The 19,065-nt window shown below is 42.5% G+C and overlaps 1 protein-coding gene across 1 annotated transcript in view; it reads right to left on the minus strand.

The window, feature by feature from the left end:
- UNC5C (unc-5 homolog C (C. elegans)) overlaps positions 1-19,065 on the minus strand; it is a 100,647-nt gene that overhangs the window by 61,385 nt on the left and 20,197 nt on the right. The window contains exons 3-4 of the mRNA XM_009327068.1: positions 16,669-16,812; positions 3,119-3,222 (exon numbers count right to left, since the gene is read on the minus strand). Of these exons, the coding sequence (XP_009325343.1) occupies positions 3,119-3,222; positions 16,669-16,812 (248 nt within the window). The remainder of the gene's footprint in view (positions 1-3,118; positions 3,223-16,668; positions 16,813-19,065) is intronic.

The following is a 19,065-nucleotide window of genomic DNA, read 5'->3' on the forward strand; positions in this document are numbered from 1 at the left end:
GAAAACCTCAGTGTAACATCGCCTGCGCTGGTCCTTCTGCTGCTTGCCTGGGCCACGCACTGGAAAAGACAAAACATTTACCAGGGTGTTTCAGAACCTGTAGGTAGGTTCAGCTTGATATTGGCTATAAAACTGGGAGTGGGGAGGCATGCCACGGTGCAGCTGGCACCGACGCTGGTCGGGGCTGGGGGGCAGGGGTATATGGCTGCAGAGAAGCTGATCTGGTTTTCCCAGAGACCAAGCAAACCCTCGGTTCCTCACTTTGTCCCAAGTGAACAAGCAAGACGCACTTTGATTTGACCTCAGGCCATGAGGCTGGTGTGTGTATTTTAACACACCTTCTTCTATTTGGATCTTGAGCTTTTTTTTTTCTAGTGGTTGTGATCTGAGCCTACTCTAATGCTCGTCATGTCCTAGTGGATCTGAGGGACTGGTAAGTGCTGCCTTAAAAGCTTTGCCTGCCCATCTCTGTCTTTGTCCTTCTGGCCCTCTGCAGCAGCTGTATGCTGCTATGTGGTTCAGATCTTCAGTAACAGTAAGATCTGCTCTAGCATTGATCCATAAGAGCTTGACACAGTTAACTGCAATTAAATATGCTGGGAATTATAAGACTAAATTCCCCAGCTACTGAAAAGAGGACAGAATGTATCCCTGAGCATGGTTGTTCCCACCACTTTGAAATACCAGGAAAAAAGGAAAATGAAAGGGGAGAATAACATGAAAGAGAAAAAGCAAGGGGAAGGTGCTGGGACTCTGGACTCCAGCATTACATAACACTGAATGTGTATTTTGTACAGTTTCACAGCGTAAGCTTTTCTTCCTCTGTTTTGTTGTTAAATCCAGTGACTACTTCAGAAGCCAGTAAGTGGAAAACAAAACAAAACAAAACACAGTGCCCAGAGTGGGAAGAGTCTGAGGTACATGCTCACCAAAGCATTTGGAAATGCTGTTCAGAGCTGCAGCGTATGCATTACCCTACTCTACTTAGAATCAAAGCAGTCTTTCAACAAGATGGAAAATAGCCTCAGCCTGCTGCCTGCCTTCTCCCAAGTCCTTTCTTACTTGGTTACCTGTACCATCATATCAGAAACTTCTCTGAACAAATAAACTAAGTCTTAAACAAAGAACTCACTCACCTCTAAATTAAAATAATCATGTAATCCTTCAATCCACCAACTTACCTTTCATCTTTCCATTTTTTTAAATTTATCTTACCAGCTTCAGCAAGTGGCTGTAATAAAGTGTCACATTAAGGTATTCATATTCATTAGTGTTCAAGTCTTTGTTCTTTTAATAGTGTTGGAAAGAATCTACAAAGAGGCTGTATTAGGCGGCTGTCCAATCTGGGCGTTTGATCTCCTTCTGACTTCAAAAGTCAGAAGAGGAAAAAAAACAACATCGAGAACGGTTCTTTTGAACGTCAGACAGGGAGTATACGATTTCTCAGCCTGCCAAGTGTTAATTGGTGTCTGCCCCGACCACAGTACAAATAAGACTGAGAGCCAGTTAATGTACAGTCATGAATCTCGGCTATTGACAGAGTGAGTCAGGATACTAGAAGGCAGGAAAAAGTGCAATTATTATGAGAGCAGCTCACAGAGGATCTTTTCAGAGATCACTTCCACGCATCATTTTAAATCATGCTGTTTGGGTCTCAGCTGCCTGACCGGGCATTACAAACCTTTCTGAGGGAATAACCGGACTGGCTGCTGAAATTTCAGAGGTGCTCGTAACACTGCGTTCAAACACACTACCCGTCGTCATCAATCTCTGTTTCTAGCAAAGGTAATGAAGTTCCCCAGTACTATCCTGCACCGCCTGAAGAACATATCCCATTACAAACACTCCTGTCATGGCACAATGGCAAGTTGATTTGATGCAAAGAAGCATCAGAAAGGAAAATAAGAAATTGCTGCTAAGTTCCTGAGGAAAGCCAACTGATTAATATGACAGCTGTCAGCAAGCTGGCTCGGCAGACCTAAATGCTCTTTACAGTTTTGGGGATCTTAACGGGGAAAGAAAACAGCCTATGGAAAAAGAAAACGGGAAAAATCTTCTATGCTAATTATTCCTTCTGATGTTTGTGGACACATTTCTGCAATTCTGATTAAAACTAAACTTGGGTTAGATGGGGAGGTAACACTTTAAGCTTCATCTCCTGAGAAATCAGTCATCAGTGCTGAGTGACAGCCACTTTGCTACTTAGCCATGACAGTCTAACTTATCCTAATGCAAATTGGCAACAGTTTCTTCTGTGCGTGGCAGAGGACAACCGAGGAGAATTCAGATAGGGGAATTACCGTCATTAACAATCAATTTTTCTCTTAACAGCTGCAGCGGATTTAGGATTTCAGAGGCCCCCCTGTGACTCAGAGACACCCCTCCCATGAGCAAGGAGGCTGAAGCTGGAGCCACCACTGCACTTAGGCAAGCTCCTGTTCACAGGAACACCCGCTGCTGTCAGTGGGCACAGATTTCGCTGAAGGGTGGGCTCGCTCCTGCCAGGTGGAGGGCAGGCTACCCACTCCGGTTTTACTTAAATGCCAGTAGGAAAACCAAGTAAGTCCCTGAAGATGGATTATTAGGGAGACACATCCCCTACTTGCCCCCGCCTCATGCTGCTTCACCTGGGAGCCTGTACTGGACCACGGTACATACTCTTGTGCCGAGCTGGACGGCTGGTGCACACACGAGCACGTGCACAAACACGTGAGGGAAATACAATCTGGCAAACTAAAAATTAAAACCTTTTTATACTATGCTTGAAAGGTGCCTCTCAGAATAAGTGAAATGTTGTTTTCTTTAAAAGGAAAAGGAAAGATAGTAGGCTGGTATTAACATGTTCCACCAGCTACGTGCCCTTTGGATGCCAGATATAACTGTGATTTTTGAAAGGGAAGAAAAAACTGAAACCAAACTGACCGCAGCTCTGCCCAGCAAGGCACCATAATCCAAAGCCATTAATCAGTTCCCGATCAATCTTGTCCACGAGCGGCAGTCAGTCAGCTCTCCATTACCACCCATTCATCATGCCATGCCCTAACTCACTGCACCATTAGCCACCGATCAGGCCGTAGTTGGGATGTCCAAGTGCCAGGACACTGCTGTTGCTGCTCACCTCGGCTACTGGGATGCCTTCAGGGGGACGGCACTGGAGCAGGACCTCTTGCTCCAGGGACACTTCTTTCCCCAAGGGCTCCTGCTCGAAAGTCTTCCGGAGATCTGGGGAGGGAGGAGGAGAAGAAAAAGAATTAGTAGTATTAATAGCCGGTCATTTAAATTACATTTGATTGCCATACTGCATAAATGCGAGAGATCTTTCTAAACAGAGAAAATAGCATTTCTGCTCCCTGGAAAGTGAAGCACTTAAAAAGGACTGGGACATGTTTTCACTTCATTCCAACATTAAGCAGTCAAAGGTTTCACAGTGGATTTATTATTTATATTGTGGTAGAGCATGTGAACCCAGCGAGGATCCAAGGCCTCACTGTGGAAGGTCATGTCCAAACACAGAACAAAAAGCGAAACAAGTCCCTTCTTCAGATAATTTATGGTTGGTAAACTATGCCAGTGAAGTATTAAAGAAAGTTATGGAAAATTAAATAAATCTGTAAAACTACAGCACATAGGCTGAGTTGCCTTAAACTCATGGATGAAAGTGCTCGTGCTGCTATTTAATGTACTTTTAGTTTATAAGCATTAACTTTACAGCTTTAGCTAATTTGTCTTCACCTTATCATTATCCCTGCAGCACTAAATAGATAATAATAATAATAATAATAATAATAATAATCGTAATGTGGAGCTGAACGGTGCTTGGATCCCTGCACAGCACCACAGAAATGTGGCAGGCAGAGAGGGCATTGAATGCGCCTCCAAACATCGAACCAGTTCATCATACTGGACAGCTGCGTACTCTGGCTTTTTTGTAAGCTTCTGTAATATCTTTCTGACGATAGTAAAATGGACTTGAGAAGTTCGCTCCTTACCACTGGCTCGGTATTTCTGCCACGGACTGGCACCCTCTCCGCTGTGCTAGGGAGGATGGGGTTTTGAAGAACAGAGCATTCAGCCCCAGTAGCAACTGGGGATATTTCTCCCTGCTTGCTGGTTCCTGCTGCAAATGGACATGGGGCCGCATTCAAAGTCACATCAGAGAGCTGGCCTGACTTTAAAAAAACCCTTGCAAAAAGGTTATTTTTATTTTACTTTTTGTTCTGAAGTCAGACCAGTTCCCTATGCCAGCTCACAGCGAGGTTGCACGAATACTTGTGTCATATTGGAAACAAGTCACATGGGTACAATTTAAAAGCCAAATATTTCATATCTTGAAGCCATAACCTGTGGCTGTGCTGGAAAACAGATCACTGAATTGAACCAGTTTACAAATAAACCATCCAAAGAGTTATTTTTCATCTAGATTACCTTCAAGACCTGATTTACAGCTGACCCCACAAGGACCTGCATCAGCACTACCAAAAGGCAAAACCTGGGGCAGGCGAATGCACAGATGGAAAAGTAGATGGGGTGTCTGCCACCAAAATCAGCTCCTCTGAAACTCACCTTTGGATAGCATAAGACCTCTCACTCTTAGCCTATATTGGGAAAATGTGGTTATTCAACTACCTGGAATTAAATGTCAATCTAATTGTACCATGGGAAAGCTCTGTCATAGCTGGAGATGCTGATACTAACTTAAGATGATAACATGGTAAACTTGTAACATCCTTAAACCCATGCATTTCCCTAGTGAAACTGAGGCATCTCTGTTCTTCCCCTGCACACAGGCACAAGAGGAGAAACCCCAAACCCCATTCCCTCCCCACCACTGGCATTCTTTCTCCCTCCGGCACACAGGGCAGGGATGCTGAGAGCCCCTCTGATGGGACGGGATTTATGGCCACAGTTTAGGGCACAGAAAGATAAGCTTTGGCAGATCTTACTGTGGCAATATAAGAAATTACTGCCTCCAGCTGTCTGCTTGTTTGGGGGTTACCCTCTGTCGAAAGGAAGCACATGCCAATGTCACAGCTACCTCACTACAAAATCCACCATTTTAACCTCAGTTGTCGATGAAGGGGGCTTTAACCTACAACACCGGACAACTTATGGCAAAGAAGAGGAGCAAACATCTGGAAGTGATCATTTCTTAGGATGACATACCAAGCTTCACCAAACTGTGCCTGTCAGCATCCTTGTCACACTGTAGTTATTCCAGGCCAGCGAGACTCGTTCACGTGACAGTGACCACAGCAAGACAACCGGCCAGATTAGGTCAGTATCCGACACCTGTACATAGCTCCCACTGCGTTGCCAACTCCAGCATCACCAGCCCATCAGCTTCATCCCACCCTCTCTGACAGGCTAACCAGGGAACATTTGGGTTGTATGGCTCAATTTGAGTAAAACCAAAACCCTCCAGGTGCCCTGTGGGTGGGAGTCACTCCAAGGACAAAATGCTGAGTTTTGGCTTGCTGTACTTCTGCATGTTAAACATAGACACGAGCAGCTCTTTCAGGAGCTGGTGAGTTTCTCAGGACACAACACCCTTCCTTTGGCTCAGGCTCCTCACACAACCTGTGGGCTTGATACGTAACCTGGGCGCACACAATGCAGGGTTAATGCAGTTTGCTTTAGATTAGTAAATAACCCAGGTTATATTGCTAGCAGTACCCATATGATTATATTATTGCTAGTTCCACAGGTATTTCCAAAGGAAAAGAATTGCCTGCACATTGGGTACACCATAGTGCACCGAACAGGTACACATATGTGCACAGAGCAGACAATTTTAACAGATATATCACGCTCTAATATCATGGCTGAGGATAAATGAGAAAGTTACCATGCTGGTAATAGAAGCATATAAGCACAGTAATAAATAGTACATTAATAATAGCTTTCAGGTGTTCAGATATGGAGGGATGAAGACAGTAGAGGCTGATTAGATAGATAATAATCTGAGTTTTTTCCTTGACATGTTGATTTACTGTCCTGCCTACCTTCCTGAAACATTAATAGAGCTCTGAAGTTCTCCATAGCCTCACGTGCACAATAATCACCTCTCTCATAAAGCACTTGCCTTTAAAAAAACCCCCAAATTTTAGTGCATACAAAAGTAAAGAGCATTAGTCTAGAAATGTGTAATAACAGTAAAAAATCATACTTTAACCTCTTTATTATCAACAGCTGGAATTGCTGCGTATGAACAGCCCCTTTTCCGTGGGAACCCTTGCAGTGGGGCTGCGGCAGGTGAGACGAACCCTGCGAGGCCCTGGCTGCCCCGGCTGCCCCCCGCTCATGGAGCCTTGCTGTGTGCCAACGCTCTAACGGCGCCATTGGATTCGAGTGGGTCAATGATCCACAAACTAAAAATACACTAAGTAAGGGCCTTGACATAATAGACAGTAATGTTCTCAAAGGAGCCATTAGATACTATTGAGTAAATGATACTAATTTGTGGAAAAGAAAAAAAAAAGTACATAATTGTGTATTTACAAGATTGGGAGCTCTTATACTCTATTCTGTTGGCTCCCTCCCACGTGTTCCCAGCTTTATCTCACCAGAACTACTCACTACCTCCCACCACAGCCGTGCCACCTACAAATAGCTACAGATGGCAGCTGTGCAGGGCAGGTTTTACCTAACCAAGCATAAGGTTCGCTGGTTGTAATAGACAAACAACAAAGTGGTTTTTTAAGTGATGAAGAAGTGGAGGGTCTGGACAAACAACTTTGTGACCTGCTCTAACTATCATGAAACACCCTGCTGGGACAGCACTGGGTTTAGAAATGACTGCTTTTTTTCTGTGGCCCTTGCATTATGATTTCTGTGGATAACAACAACGTCCTTCTAATTCTTCAATCTTCAGCTTCCTTTGCTATTTAACAATTATAGTCATCATGGCAACTTCACACTGTTGACCAGGAGTGGGTAAGCTTGCTAATGTACTGAGGGACTTTGGATCTTTTCCAAGCAGAGTATTCTCAATAACATTTTTCACTTTTTCAAAGTGTCATATAAGTTACAATTGCTTGCAAGCAAGGACAGAAGGGATGATACATTTTCCCAGAGAATGGTAGAAGACAAGTAAAATCCCATTTAAAAAAAAAAAAAAGGAAAGTTTTAACAACCTTCAGAAAATATGCCTGAAAAGGCAAAACAATAAAACATTTGGTCCATTCTGGGTCAGGACCTCTTTGTCTGTGAAGAGGCAGTGTGAATTATTAAAGCCTTGGGTCAGCAGCAGCCCTGTTAATGTGACACTGAGAGAGAGCCTTCTCTACCCTCACCTTCGATAGGGAGAGACACAAGAGAAAGGCAGTTGCACTTTCTTTCCATTATTATTTTGGTAATGTAGAATAAGCTCTGATTGTCTATGTTAGCAATACTCTTCCTCCCCTTATACAGGTAATATTGCTGCCGCAGCTCATCTCTTCCGGAGCGGGGCGAGCCCTGGTGGACAGCGATGCTGAAGGGTCCGTCTTGTTTTTCTCACCAGCTCTCTCACGTATTTCACCCAGCTGCAGGTGGGGATGTCACCGCCAGGCTCAGGGGACAGCCTGCACCCCCATCAGGCATGTTCCCCCGCCTCTAACTTCCCTTCAAGGCTGCCTTCATAAAAAGAAACCAAGGAGAAGAATTAAAATTCTGGTCTGCCACCTTGAGCCAGACTCTATTTTCTTTACTAATGTACAGTCTTGGTAAATTCAGAAGGGGCTCTTGTGGCATATATCGCAGCACATTTACAGCATACTTAAGATGAGACTTTCCTCCAAGACTCCTAAAATACTCCTGCACAACCCTCTCTGGTAAGGACAGATGGCTGCATTCAGAGCTGCATTGAAATGAGAGAATTTCCACAAGCATAAAACTGAAATAGTATAACGGGAAATCAGAATTTCAGTGTACACCATATTGTTAGCTTTATTCCTGAATTGCTATGCTTTTTGGGGAGAGGGGCATTAGATCTTAATTTTGATGCACTGCTAAATGACTTTCTTTTAAGTTTAATGCATTTTTAGCTTACAAACCACTCAGAAGTTGCATTTTCGCCTGCTAAAGGTAATAGTTTCTACAGGAACTCATGGCATTTCCCCGCTTCCTTTTCTACCTGTCAACTTCTAAGAGCAAAGAATGACCCTATTCTTTTTTTTAATCAAAGGTATTTTATCTCTTTGCTGTTCTGGGTTTTACTGTGATGGGTGGGTGGGTAAAACTTTAAGGATATCTTTTATCATTTCTGAGAAATGTGATAAGAGGCAGACCAGACGCCTTCAAGGCAGTGCTAATGCAAGGGTGACTAATGAATGAGCATGAAAAACGGACACTTGTCAGCCAGGAATTAGATGTAAACCAGAAACGTACAGAACAATGCAGCATTACTGTCAGGGAAAGATGGATTTCTGCCCTTGGTAGACCTTAAAGACTCTCTGCTCCTTCTAGTAACTCCAACGTCAACTTTCCTTCTATAACAAATAATTCAAAAAATGAGCAAGCTTTAAGAGTACAAAGAGAAAACCCACATAATTTTCTATCCAACTTTCATATTAACTGTGCTTATTGAAAGAAGTATGTTTGGTGTGTGCTTTCAGAGCACACAAGAAGTACATATTTCCATATAGAAGATAGCTTGCTTTATATGGGTACGTATATACAGGCATCCATATAAAACTAAACATATCACTAAGCAAAAAATGCAATTAAAACACTAGAAAAAAGGGAATATGGCTTGGTATTATTTTAACCATTAGCCAAGCTCTCCACTTCAAAACTACCGCCTACCATTGAGAGTGTTCTCAAGAGGCAAGGTTCAATGCTGTTTTAATTTTACCTAGCCTAATAAGAAATACCCAAACAGAAAAATAATTGTGGAAAAAGAGTGGGAAAATGCTACTGATGTTCTACAAAATAAAAGAGGATCCACATGCTTGCGAAAACACATCTCACTGCATTTATTCCCAAACTTGGATGACTGATGCTGAGTTAGAGAAACATGACTAATATTGTAAAACTGGCCTGTTCCTCTTCCATCACTTTCCACAACGTGGGTAGAGTTAAGAGACGCCTTTTTCTGCAAAAAAGGCATTACAGACTGAATTGCAATTCTAAATGTAAGAAACCATGTGCTATCAGGTATACTTTGGACTCTCTTTTCTGTTTGCAGCTGAGTCTACGACCTTTGTGCAGGGATCAGTCACACTGGTGGGTAAGTAATGGAAAGGTTAGGTACAAAAAACTCCTTTTTTTTTCATTTTGTCCTTGTGTGGTTCCAGCTTTCTGTTGTTAATTAGACCAAACCAGATTTCCACTGAGACAGTCAACAGGAGTGTCATCAGTCTGTAACCCAGGGGATCCCTCTGAAACCTCTATTAGTTGCTTTTGTAAGTGTGGCGCCTCGCCCTGCGGAGTCCCCTGCTGTATCAGCCGCACGCTGGGTGTTGATCAAAGCCTCTTGCCCTCCTGCAGCGCGGTGCTGCTCACAGGATGAGATCGCGGCTGGACAGGGCTGCGCTCTCAGCCAGCCCAAGCATTGGCAGCTGGAGCTGAGGACAGAGGAAATAAGTCAACATCTCAAAACCCCATCTTTATGCTCAATACACGACTCTGTGCCGCTCTTTCCTTCTCTGGAGGGGCTGTTTCACATCTGGCCAGCCCTAAAGACAAATGCCGCGGCACCACGAGGCTGCCCCAGACACCTTCTCAGCCTGGAGAGGAACATCAGGGACGGTGGAGCTTCCCCCTTTCCAAAGATGCCTGGCAGCCCGCGGCTTGGGCTGAGCTTGTCTGTAGCCTGCCGACGGCCCAGGGAGCGAGGCCTTGGGCTGCCACCCCACACAGCCGAGAAGCAGCATCAGCTTTCGAGCAGCTGATGGGGACTGAAGCAGACTTCTTGGAAGTGCACAACATTTTTTGGGGGTGCAGGTTGCTATATCCGCTGACCTGAGGTACGGAATGAGGTGAGGAACACCCTTTGCTTGCCAGGCTACAATCTGCAAGGCACTTGGCCTGAGCCCAGGACCTTCTCTCCTCTTTTATCCCCTACATATTTACAGCCTGAGCAAACAGGAGGTGCACACCTGCCAGCCCCTCATTCTGCTGATGGCATCTTCAGCCAGCTGGGAATAACGTTGCACCCTGATGACTCCTCGGAGACTCGCTGCCTGCACGTCTGCAGAAAAAACATTTCTTCCCCTCCTCTCCAGCTCTAAGCTAGTTCAGCTAGGTGCTGGTAAGACAAAACGCTCTTTTGCAACACAGCTTATAATGAAGAACAACCCATTCAACACATTTGGTATTGATACAACTGTAAAAAATACAAGCAAGCAAACTTTTATCAAGATTTCACTGAGCAGATGGGTTCCCAGGTGTACATCGATCGCACTGTTCTCCTCCTCTTATATTTTTACTTGATAGCTCGATATTTCTTGTTTTTCTTTGTAAGCTTAACCTGTAAATTGACTTATAAACTGAATTCTATTCATTATTGTATTTGGTGATTGAAGACAAAATCCAAAGTTCTTGTTTTTCAAATAAAGTTAAATGTGAAGTTCCAATGACCTAACTTCAACAGGTGCCTTTTTAGATGACAGATATACTAAAGGTACTAAAGATAGACACCAGAAACATCAGGTGTACATTGCAATTCATATGTAGAATTGAATTTACAACACACTGAAACATGAAAACAGAAAATAGTTTGTATAAACGTGGTATTTTGTTGTTGTTGCTCTTCTCTGATACGCTAATCTGACTCACACAGCTGTCTGGTCACTACCAAAATATACCCAAAATTTTGTTAACTTCCTGACTGCATCTATGTTTCACCATCAAGCACTAAGCAGACTCTACTGAAAGATGATAATTTCTTAGGCATGAGAGTGTAGGTAGGATATTCTCAAGGCTCCTACTGAGGGATTAAATTCATATAAATTCAGTAAAGGGGTTTCCTTTTGTTTTTTAAGCGACGCTAACAGCAAAGTCAAGTCCATCTTAATTTATAAAGTCTTAGGTCTTTATTACAAAGCAATGTGATTTGTATTTATTACTGTTGCAACTGCATCCTTAAGTCTGGGAGTTTGTCATGCCTGTTAACTTGGGAAGCGGTACAGAAACATGCCTGTCAGGAGCAAAAGCAGAGTGTTAGTATCAAATATGTTAAATGCTCAGTTAACTTCTCTGCTGCCCTTTCTGTGATCTGCCGTTCTCTCTTCAGTAATCCCAGATCAAGATCACGTGCCTCAGTTATCCCTTCATTAACTACAAGCAGCAGATATCGATTAGTAGCAACTTAAACGGTACACAAGGAAGGAATTAAGGTCCTATCTCTGCTAACTCTCATACACACTTACCAAAGTGCATAAAACACATTTTTGGGTTATTTTTTAATACTGCATATCCCTGACGTACCTTCCTATTAAAATTTTCAAGTGACGTCCTTCCCAGCTCTCTCTCCTTGTCTCGACATCCACCCAACTTTGTACCTATTGCAATGTGCCCTAATACTTTGGTGGCTAGGGGAGCACATCCTCACAGCATTGCTTGGATTAGGTGTGTGAAGAGAGGGAAGAAAGGCACTGCAGCAATGTAACGTGGAGCATGGGCCCCAGTACTAAAAGGTGAGATAACCGAGTGTCAGTAAAGAATCTGTGAGGTTTTTTTTTCATACCTGTTTCTTTGTACAACTGTATACCCCTTGTAAGTAGAGATAAACCATCAGGTGAACTAGTCTACTTTTCTGTACTGCATTTATCTTATTAGTATACAGTATCTGACATGCATATATTAGCTACATTCCTTTGAAAAAATGTCTGGGGGAAAAAAGGCTTTTAGATAAGTACATAGGAAACTAATATCAAATTATACAAAAGATTAACAAGCACAGTTCCTTACTACATCAGGGCTTTTTAAAATGATTTTTTTTTTTAAATTCTGATTTTAGATAATGAATAAAGGAAAAGAATACTCGCATTCATTACACCAAAAAAGATCAGGTAACAGAAATTAGGGAGAAAGATGCTATTTTCTTATAAGTTTTAAAGAAATCCAAAATCAGGCAGCAGATTTAGGGCTTATATTCTCACTATATTTTCTTAAGGACAGCCTGGGTTAACATCATGAAGTCAGTGAGGCTACAGCAACACCAAACTGGAGCAAATGAAAAGTGAGGCTGCTTTATGCACATGGGCTCAGAGCAATTTGTCTTAGCCACCCCTTTATTATTTGATATAAAAATTAGGTCAAATCCTGCAGCTATTGTTTAGTCTTTATCAGATGTATTTTCCAGTGAGTTTAACTCTACTCTCGGTTACATAGGCTCAGGCCTCATTCATCCTTTTAACAGGAATTTTGCCCTGTTACGTTTTATCTGTTCAATGACATCAGTCTTGTTACATAAAATTCACATTAAAACTTTATATTGGGCTTGGGGTTTTTTCAACCAAAGATAAAGCCACTCAAACCCCCTTCTTCCTCCCTCCACAAAAGTAACATTTTTTTCAATTGAGCAGAAAAACTGTATCAAAACATATTAGTGACTCCTAGTGCTCCTGATAGGATGTGCCTAGAATAAATAAGAAATGTGTGAATAAACAGGAAATGCATTTCAGCACTTTCATAGGCCAATATCTCAGAAAATTATATCTTTCCAGCTCCACCAAGATATACATTAGGTGTCCCTACTTTGCTGGTTACTGAGATATCTAGAATGGCAAAGTGAAAATTAAACCCAACAAATCTGCTTTTTTAAGAGGATGAAATGCTCAACTCTGTTCTCATGGGGACACCAATGCCTCAGGAAGATGAATTCCATGAAATAGGAAAAAAGCTGAAAATAACGACGTTTCTATCACCTACTGTTTCTCCTCCTTGTCAGAAGAAGCCTGCACAGAAGGGAGTGATTTCCTAGCATACTCGTCGTCCAGGAGTGCAACGGCAAGACGCCATTACATGCCCTGAACACTTAGAGAAGCCAGGATGTTGGCTTTAGACTCAGACTCTTTTCCTGTTTATATTGCTAGCATGGGCAGTCTTTGAAAACCAGCAGCATCTTCACTCTGTATTTATAGATTACTCCCTTCCTGAATAACTGCAGCTCTTGGCCGGGGCGATGTTGCAATTGATTTTCACAGAGAACTTTCATTGACTAGGTTGTTATGTACTTTCTGACACATGCCTGACCCTGCATTAAACAAATACAAGCCTCTTTTCCAGGATGCACATTTTTCACACTTTCAAATTACTTTTCAGTTAATTCTATTACACGCTCAGTGAACAGAGATGTTGAATGCTATTTTTTTCGTTTGTTTTAATGGAGTGCAGCTCCAGCCCTTGAGAGGACACAATAATTCCAGAATAAGTCCAGTGGGCATAAGGGAGAAAAAAGAGAAAGAGAAGGAGAAAAGAAGGAGGAGAAGGAGAAAGAGGAGGAGGAAGAGAGGAAGAGGGAGAGGGAGAAGGAGAAAAGCTTTTCTTAATGTGCTAGGTATGGCTAGTTATGTTACAGTTGTACCTGTCGAGATGAAATCACCAGGTTCAGGTATTAAAATAAATAATAACATAACTTAAGCAGAGCACTTTACATGCTCCATTTACCCCTCACCTTTCCCAAAGGTGTCAGTGCTCACTTTTTGTACAAATTAGAAGTGAAGATTGCATTGGTGACAAACATGCAACTATAGCTGCAGACAGAGCTGGAGAGATGGACTCTTCTGCCCCTCTTAAATTTTGAACATCCTTGATTTTCTAGATAAATACATACTGCACGGACACTACCTTGCATCCCAAACTCACGGCACATTGTGTAGCCATCACAAGACTTACCAGCTGTGTTTAAAGTTTAGATAGGAAACAACTATTACATTGCCAGTACAGATTCAGTCCTCTGAAGTCAAGCCTGTGAATATAGATGAGTATCGGTATATATGCATCCACAGTTTGAAGTAGGGATCTTGTAGATCAAATGGCATCACAAAGTAAGGCATATACCCCACATCATATGTCTGAGTTCCTAAAAAAGTAGTCCTGAGTTACCTGAGAAATTTATAGAAAACTGTGAAATTGGAAATGGACAATTTTGCACAGAACGTGCTTTTGCTGCTGTTTGAAAATCTGCAGTTTGAAGGCCTAACACTTCAACCTTTAATCCCAAGGAGTCTAAGTGATTTGCCTGTGTCACAGCTGCCCAAGAACCCCAAATTCAGGACCAAGAGGTTAAAAAAACTTCACTAAAATACAAAGCCACGTTCGAGTTACAGGCACATAAAACGCCCTGGAATTTATTTAATTAGACTGCTTTAAAAAAAAACACCAAGACTTTAGAAAAATCACTGAACTGATTGTTACTCTCTCTCCAAAATACAGTAAGAAAAAGTAGCAAACTTTATATCATGAACGCCTTCAATAGAAATTTGGACACCTGGGAAGAAATGTCAATTGATACAAAATAACTTGCATACACATACAATGATCATGTGTTATATAGAGAGTAAGTGCATAGGTATGGCAGTATACAAAAGTTACTTAACCATCAAGTGAAATACACTGAGACTTCTAAACTGCGTTAATTTAATGGTCATCTGTCAAGGGCTAACTGGCGGGACATGAAAAGCTACTTAGTGAGTTAACTTAGTAGTCATAATCTAAAAAACCTGTTCAAACATTGCTAAGCCTCTCTGAAATGTTTGACTGCTTAGAAGAAAAAAAAATGAAATAACTCTTTTTCGTTTAGTACAGAAAAAGAAAATCCTCAAAGTCTTGAAAAGTTTCCTGCCATGGGAAAGCCCTATGCACATATGTAATGGCGTTTCTAATTTTGCAGGAAGGCTGTACAATAATTTTAATTCCCCTTAACCCTGGGGAAATTCTTCTCCGAGGCTAGTCCTGTAATCAAAAGTACAGGTCCTCTACTTCCAGTCAGTTACTTGGACTAAAAGCATTCAAAAATGTGCATTTAAATTGCACCTCCTAGATCTGTATCTGGATATTTACACAGAAGGTAACTCCTCCTCAAGGATTTAACCCCATAATACTTTTGCAAGAACAAAAGGAGAATCAAGCTCTAAATGGAGAGTTTTAAATGACAGAGAGTCCTTCTTCTAACGTGTCTGTGAAAAGCTTTATTTGGCTGGAAGAATTCTCTTCTCATTATAAATTGTTAGGCACAGCGCAGGAAATATAAGTATGCTGCAAACCCAGCTTCTAATGACCTTTTCTCACAAAATGTGTTTTTGCTGAGGTGAAAACAGTGGAAGAGGTACAATTCTGGAAGATATATTTTGCTCCCATTATACAAAACAGGATTTCATCATGTGAAAGAGAAATGGGAGTCCCCAGTGTGACTACTCTATTACAAAGAAAAGCACCTCTTTCAAAATTAATGAACATTAAATATTTGTACAGTCAAATGAAGATCTGTTTTCAGGGAACTGGTTGCCCTGTGTTCTTGGGGTCTACGCTGGGAATGGTTCAAAATAAATACTGAGGTTAGTAGCCATGAATAACAATGATGAAATATTAGGGTTGAGATGATCACTTTCAACCTTGTATTACCAATCTGATTACATGATACACTAAACACACACTTTTTTTCTTTGTTAAGGAACAGCAGCTTTATTATATGATTGCAGAGATATATTTTCAGCTTTGCAGAAAAGGACCTGGGGGTCCTGGTGGACACCAAGTTGACCATGAGTCAGCAATATGCCATTGCTGCAAAGAGGGAGAATGGTATCCTGGGCTGCATTAGAGAAAGTATTGCCAGCAGGTCGAGGGAGGGGATCCTTCCCCTCTACTCGGCCCTGGTGAGGTCACATCTGGAGTACTGGGTCCAGTTCTGGGCCCCCCAGTACAACAGAGGCATGGACATACTGGAGAGTTGCTAGTTGCTGAACTAGCAAGGGGCCACAAAGATGACTACCATCTCTCCTACAAGGAAAGGCTGAGAGAGCTGGGACTGTTCAGCACAGAGAAGAGAAGGCTCAGGGGAATCTCATCCATGTGTACAAATACCTGGAGGGAGGGTGTAACAAGGATGGAGCCAGGCTCTTTTCACTGGTGTCCGGAGACAGGACCAGAGGCAATGGTCACAAACTGAAACACAGGAGGTTCCCTCTGAACATCAGGAAACACTTTTTCAGTGTGAGGGTGACCGAGCACTGGTACAGCTTGCCTAGAGAGGTGGTGGGGTCTCCCTCCTTGGAGATATTAAAAAGCCATCTGGAATCAGTCCTGGGCAACTGGCTCTAGGTGGCCCTGCTTGAGCAGCGGGGTTGGACCAGATGACCTCCAGAGGTCCCTTCCAATCTCACAGAATCAGCCAATCTGTGAAAGGAACAGCTGTCACCTCATTTCATAGGTTTCTTTGGTAATATTCCTACTCATTAGCTTCAGACACTTTTCTTGAGACATATAACTGCTGTACTCAAGAAATATTGGTTTTGATGCTTTCCCCCCCACACAAAAGAGAATAACTGAGATTTTGCTCTTAAGAACAGGATAAACTGAAATTCTTATGAATGCTTCTGAAGGCCTTATTTTAGTATGCATCAATAACTGCAGAAAATACAAAGCCTAACTGGTCAGAAACAAAACGTCTCTCCCGAACGGCAGAGACTCCACTTTTCCTCACCCAAACACCATCGACTCAACACGCAGAGTAAAGACACTCACAGGCAATGCGGACGTAGGCTTTCCGGCTCTTGGTGGTGCCTGCAGAGCTCCAGGCAACGCACTGGCACCAGTAATCTTCGGGCCCGAAGAGTTCCTCGACTTGCTGGCGGGAAATCTCAATGCTTACCTCTCGGACAATCAGACCTGTCAGGGTACAAGTAACGCTGGTCAATGTTATGCTTACAGATAGAAAGAAGTGTAGGAACAGAAGTCTGCTTGCAAAGTTGTTGTGAGACCTCACAGCTCTCTACCAGTATCTACTCAGCAACATGGACTGTCATAAGGATGTGAAAGAAAAAAAGCAACACTTTATCTGCATAAAAAGAGAAGTGGGTGAATGAAAAACTAATCACTGCAATTTTGACTTTCATCACATACAGCATGTATGTTAGACAAAGAAGAGGAACAGCACCTCAGCTGATATAAATTGTACCATGTCCCTAGGATGATTTACATCAGGTGATGATCCAGCCCAGTTTTATTTTCATATGAATATCATAAAGCCACAGAGTCATTCAACTTATATGATTCCCTCAGCCCTCCTGTATTTCATCTCCTTTTGCTAGACAGATAGAGCACAGGGAGAAGACTTGTTCAATCTGACACTCAACTGCCCAGGAAAATGGATTTTGCCATTGTAGAAAATGTTCCGATATGCTGTAATGACAGGCACATGTGCTGCAGTACGGTTATTGCAAGCTGCCAGTTTGGGGACTATTACTGTCACATATACTACAGATACTGCGATATTTTTTAGGTGGTTTTATAATACAGTGCAATACACTTCAGTGCCTGACAGTCTCCCTGGCCCTGCCCTCCACAACGCATCTCAGCGCAACCCCCCCAAACCCACAGTTGCACCGACAACGACAGTGACCCACTTGCTATCCTTTCTAGCAGACTGATATTTGCCCATGTTTCCCACACAGTGCTCTCTGTTGGGAAGCTGTTTTGCATCTTCTAAGTGCAAGGAAATATTGTGGTGTCTCAGACACCACTGCAAGGATCATTCGTAATGTGTTGATCCTCTAACGACAACCACTGTGTTTCATACTGACACAACCCCTTTCTCTGCCTCAAAATGCACTGCCAGGTCAAAACGCTCTTAATTCCAGCCAAGATACTTGGTGGGGGGTGGGAGAGAGTGCTTACACCTCTTGTCAGCATATTTGGTCTTTGTTGCCGATGGCAAAGTATCAATAAACTTCTAATGTGTGTCTGCCTGTAGAAAACACCATTGCCATTTCAAAAATGCACTCTTGCAAACAGCCTTGAATATATAAATTCACATACAAATATTTTGTGTAGTGGGACTGATTTTCTTTTTCCTTCCAGAATTGCCAAGGAAACTCAACTGAAAGATCCTTGGATCACAGCATGCACACTTCGTCCCCATCACCAAACACCAAAGGGCAGGTCTTTCTGCTGAGCACAGACTTGAGCCCGTGGAGGCCAGCTACCCTCAGCCTCCTGCCACACAGCTTACAAGGTGATATTCATAACGTGAATGTTCCCAATTGTACAGCATGACACGTTCCTCAAGCGCTGGAAACCAGGCTAGCCCTTTGATTTGCCTCCAGCCTCACAGAGGCTCCATTCATGGAGCCAACGATTAATTACTGTTTGTACACACTTGTGCACTGTCATTGAGGCTGCATGCTGTTTGCATCCAAAACTTGGTTAACAACAGCAGAAAGGAATTCATGCGTGTAATACCATAGACTTCTCTGGTGGGAATGCCTTCTAATGAGATGCATTTTCCTGCTAGACACTATCACAGCCTAGCTCCCTTTTTATTTCATTATCCTTGACATCTTTAGCCATTGAATAATCAGCTGCTTTGGGGGAAAAACTTAATAGCTTTCCTCCTTGAAATGAAATACTCAAAATATGGCAACTGCACTCCAAAGAATGGAAATCAAAGCAGTACATGGGCATTTGATATGCAGTGAACACTGTGTTATAAACTTGTTCTGCTTTGATGAGCTAATTTGGCTCCAAAAGGGGTCTGAGGGATAGCTTTTGTCCTGTTGAGAAGAGCATGAAGAGGGGGGGGAGGGTGCATGTACATTACATGCATAAAAATGGTTATATTTTCCCAGTGCAACTGCTGCTAGCCTAAAGATTACTTCAGTTCATTCCCAGTTTTTACAGCACTAGCCCAGGGAGCCTTTGAAGGTTACAATATTATGTTTTTGTAATAAGGCTGATTATGACAGAGCTTGATGGAGCAGTGAACTTTGTTACCTGAGGGCTAAAGCAAACGGGCTTATAATGACAGTACTGGTTAATAATGATTATGAAATAGTCTTAACATTCAGGCCGTTTTCTGATAGTCTGCTGAAGATACAAAACCATACGATAAATAGCTCCCACTGAACGCACCACCAGAACTTT

This window comes from Pygoscelis adeliae, unplaced genomic scaffold (genome assembly GCF_000699105.1).
Source record: "Pygoscelis adeliae isolate BGI_AS28 unplaced genomic scaffold, ASM69910v1 Scaffold87, whole genome shotgun sequence".
NCBI classification, from domain to species: Eukaryota; Metazoa; Chordata; class Aves; order Sphenisciformes; family Spheniscidae; genus Pygoscelis; species Pygoscelis adeliae.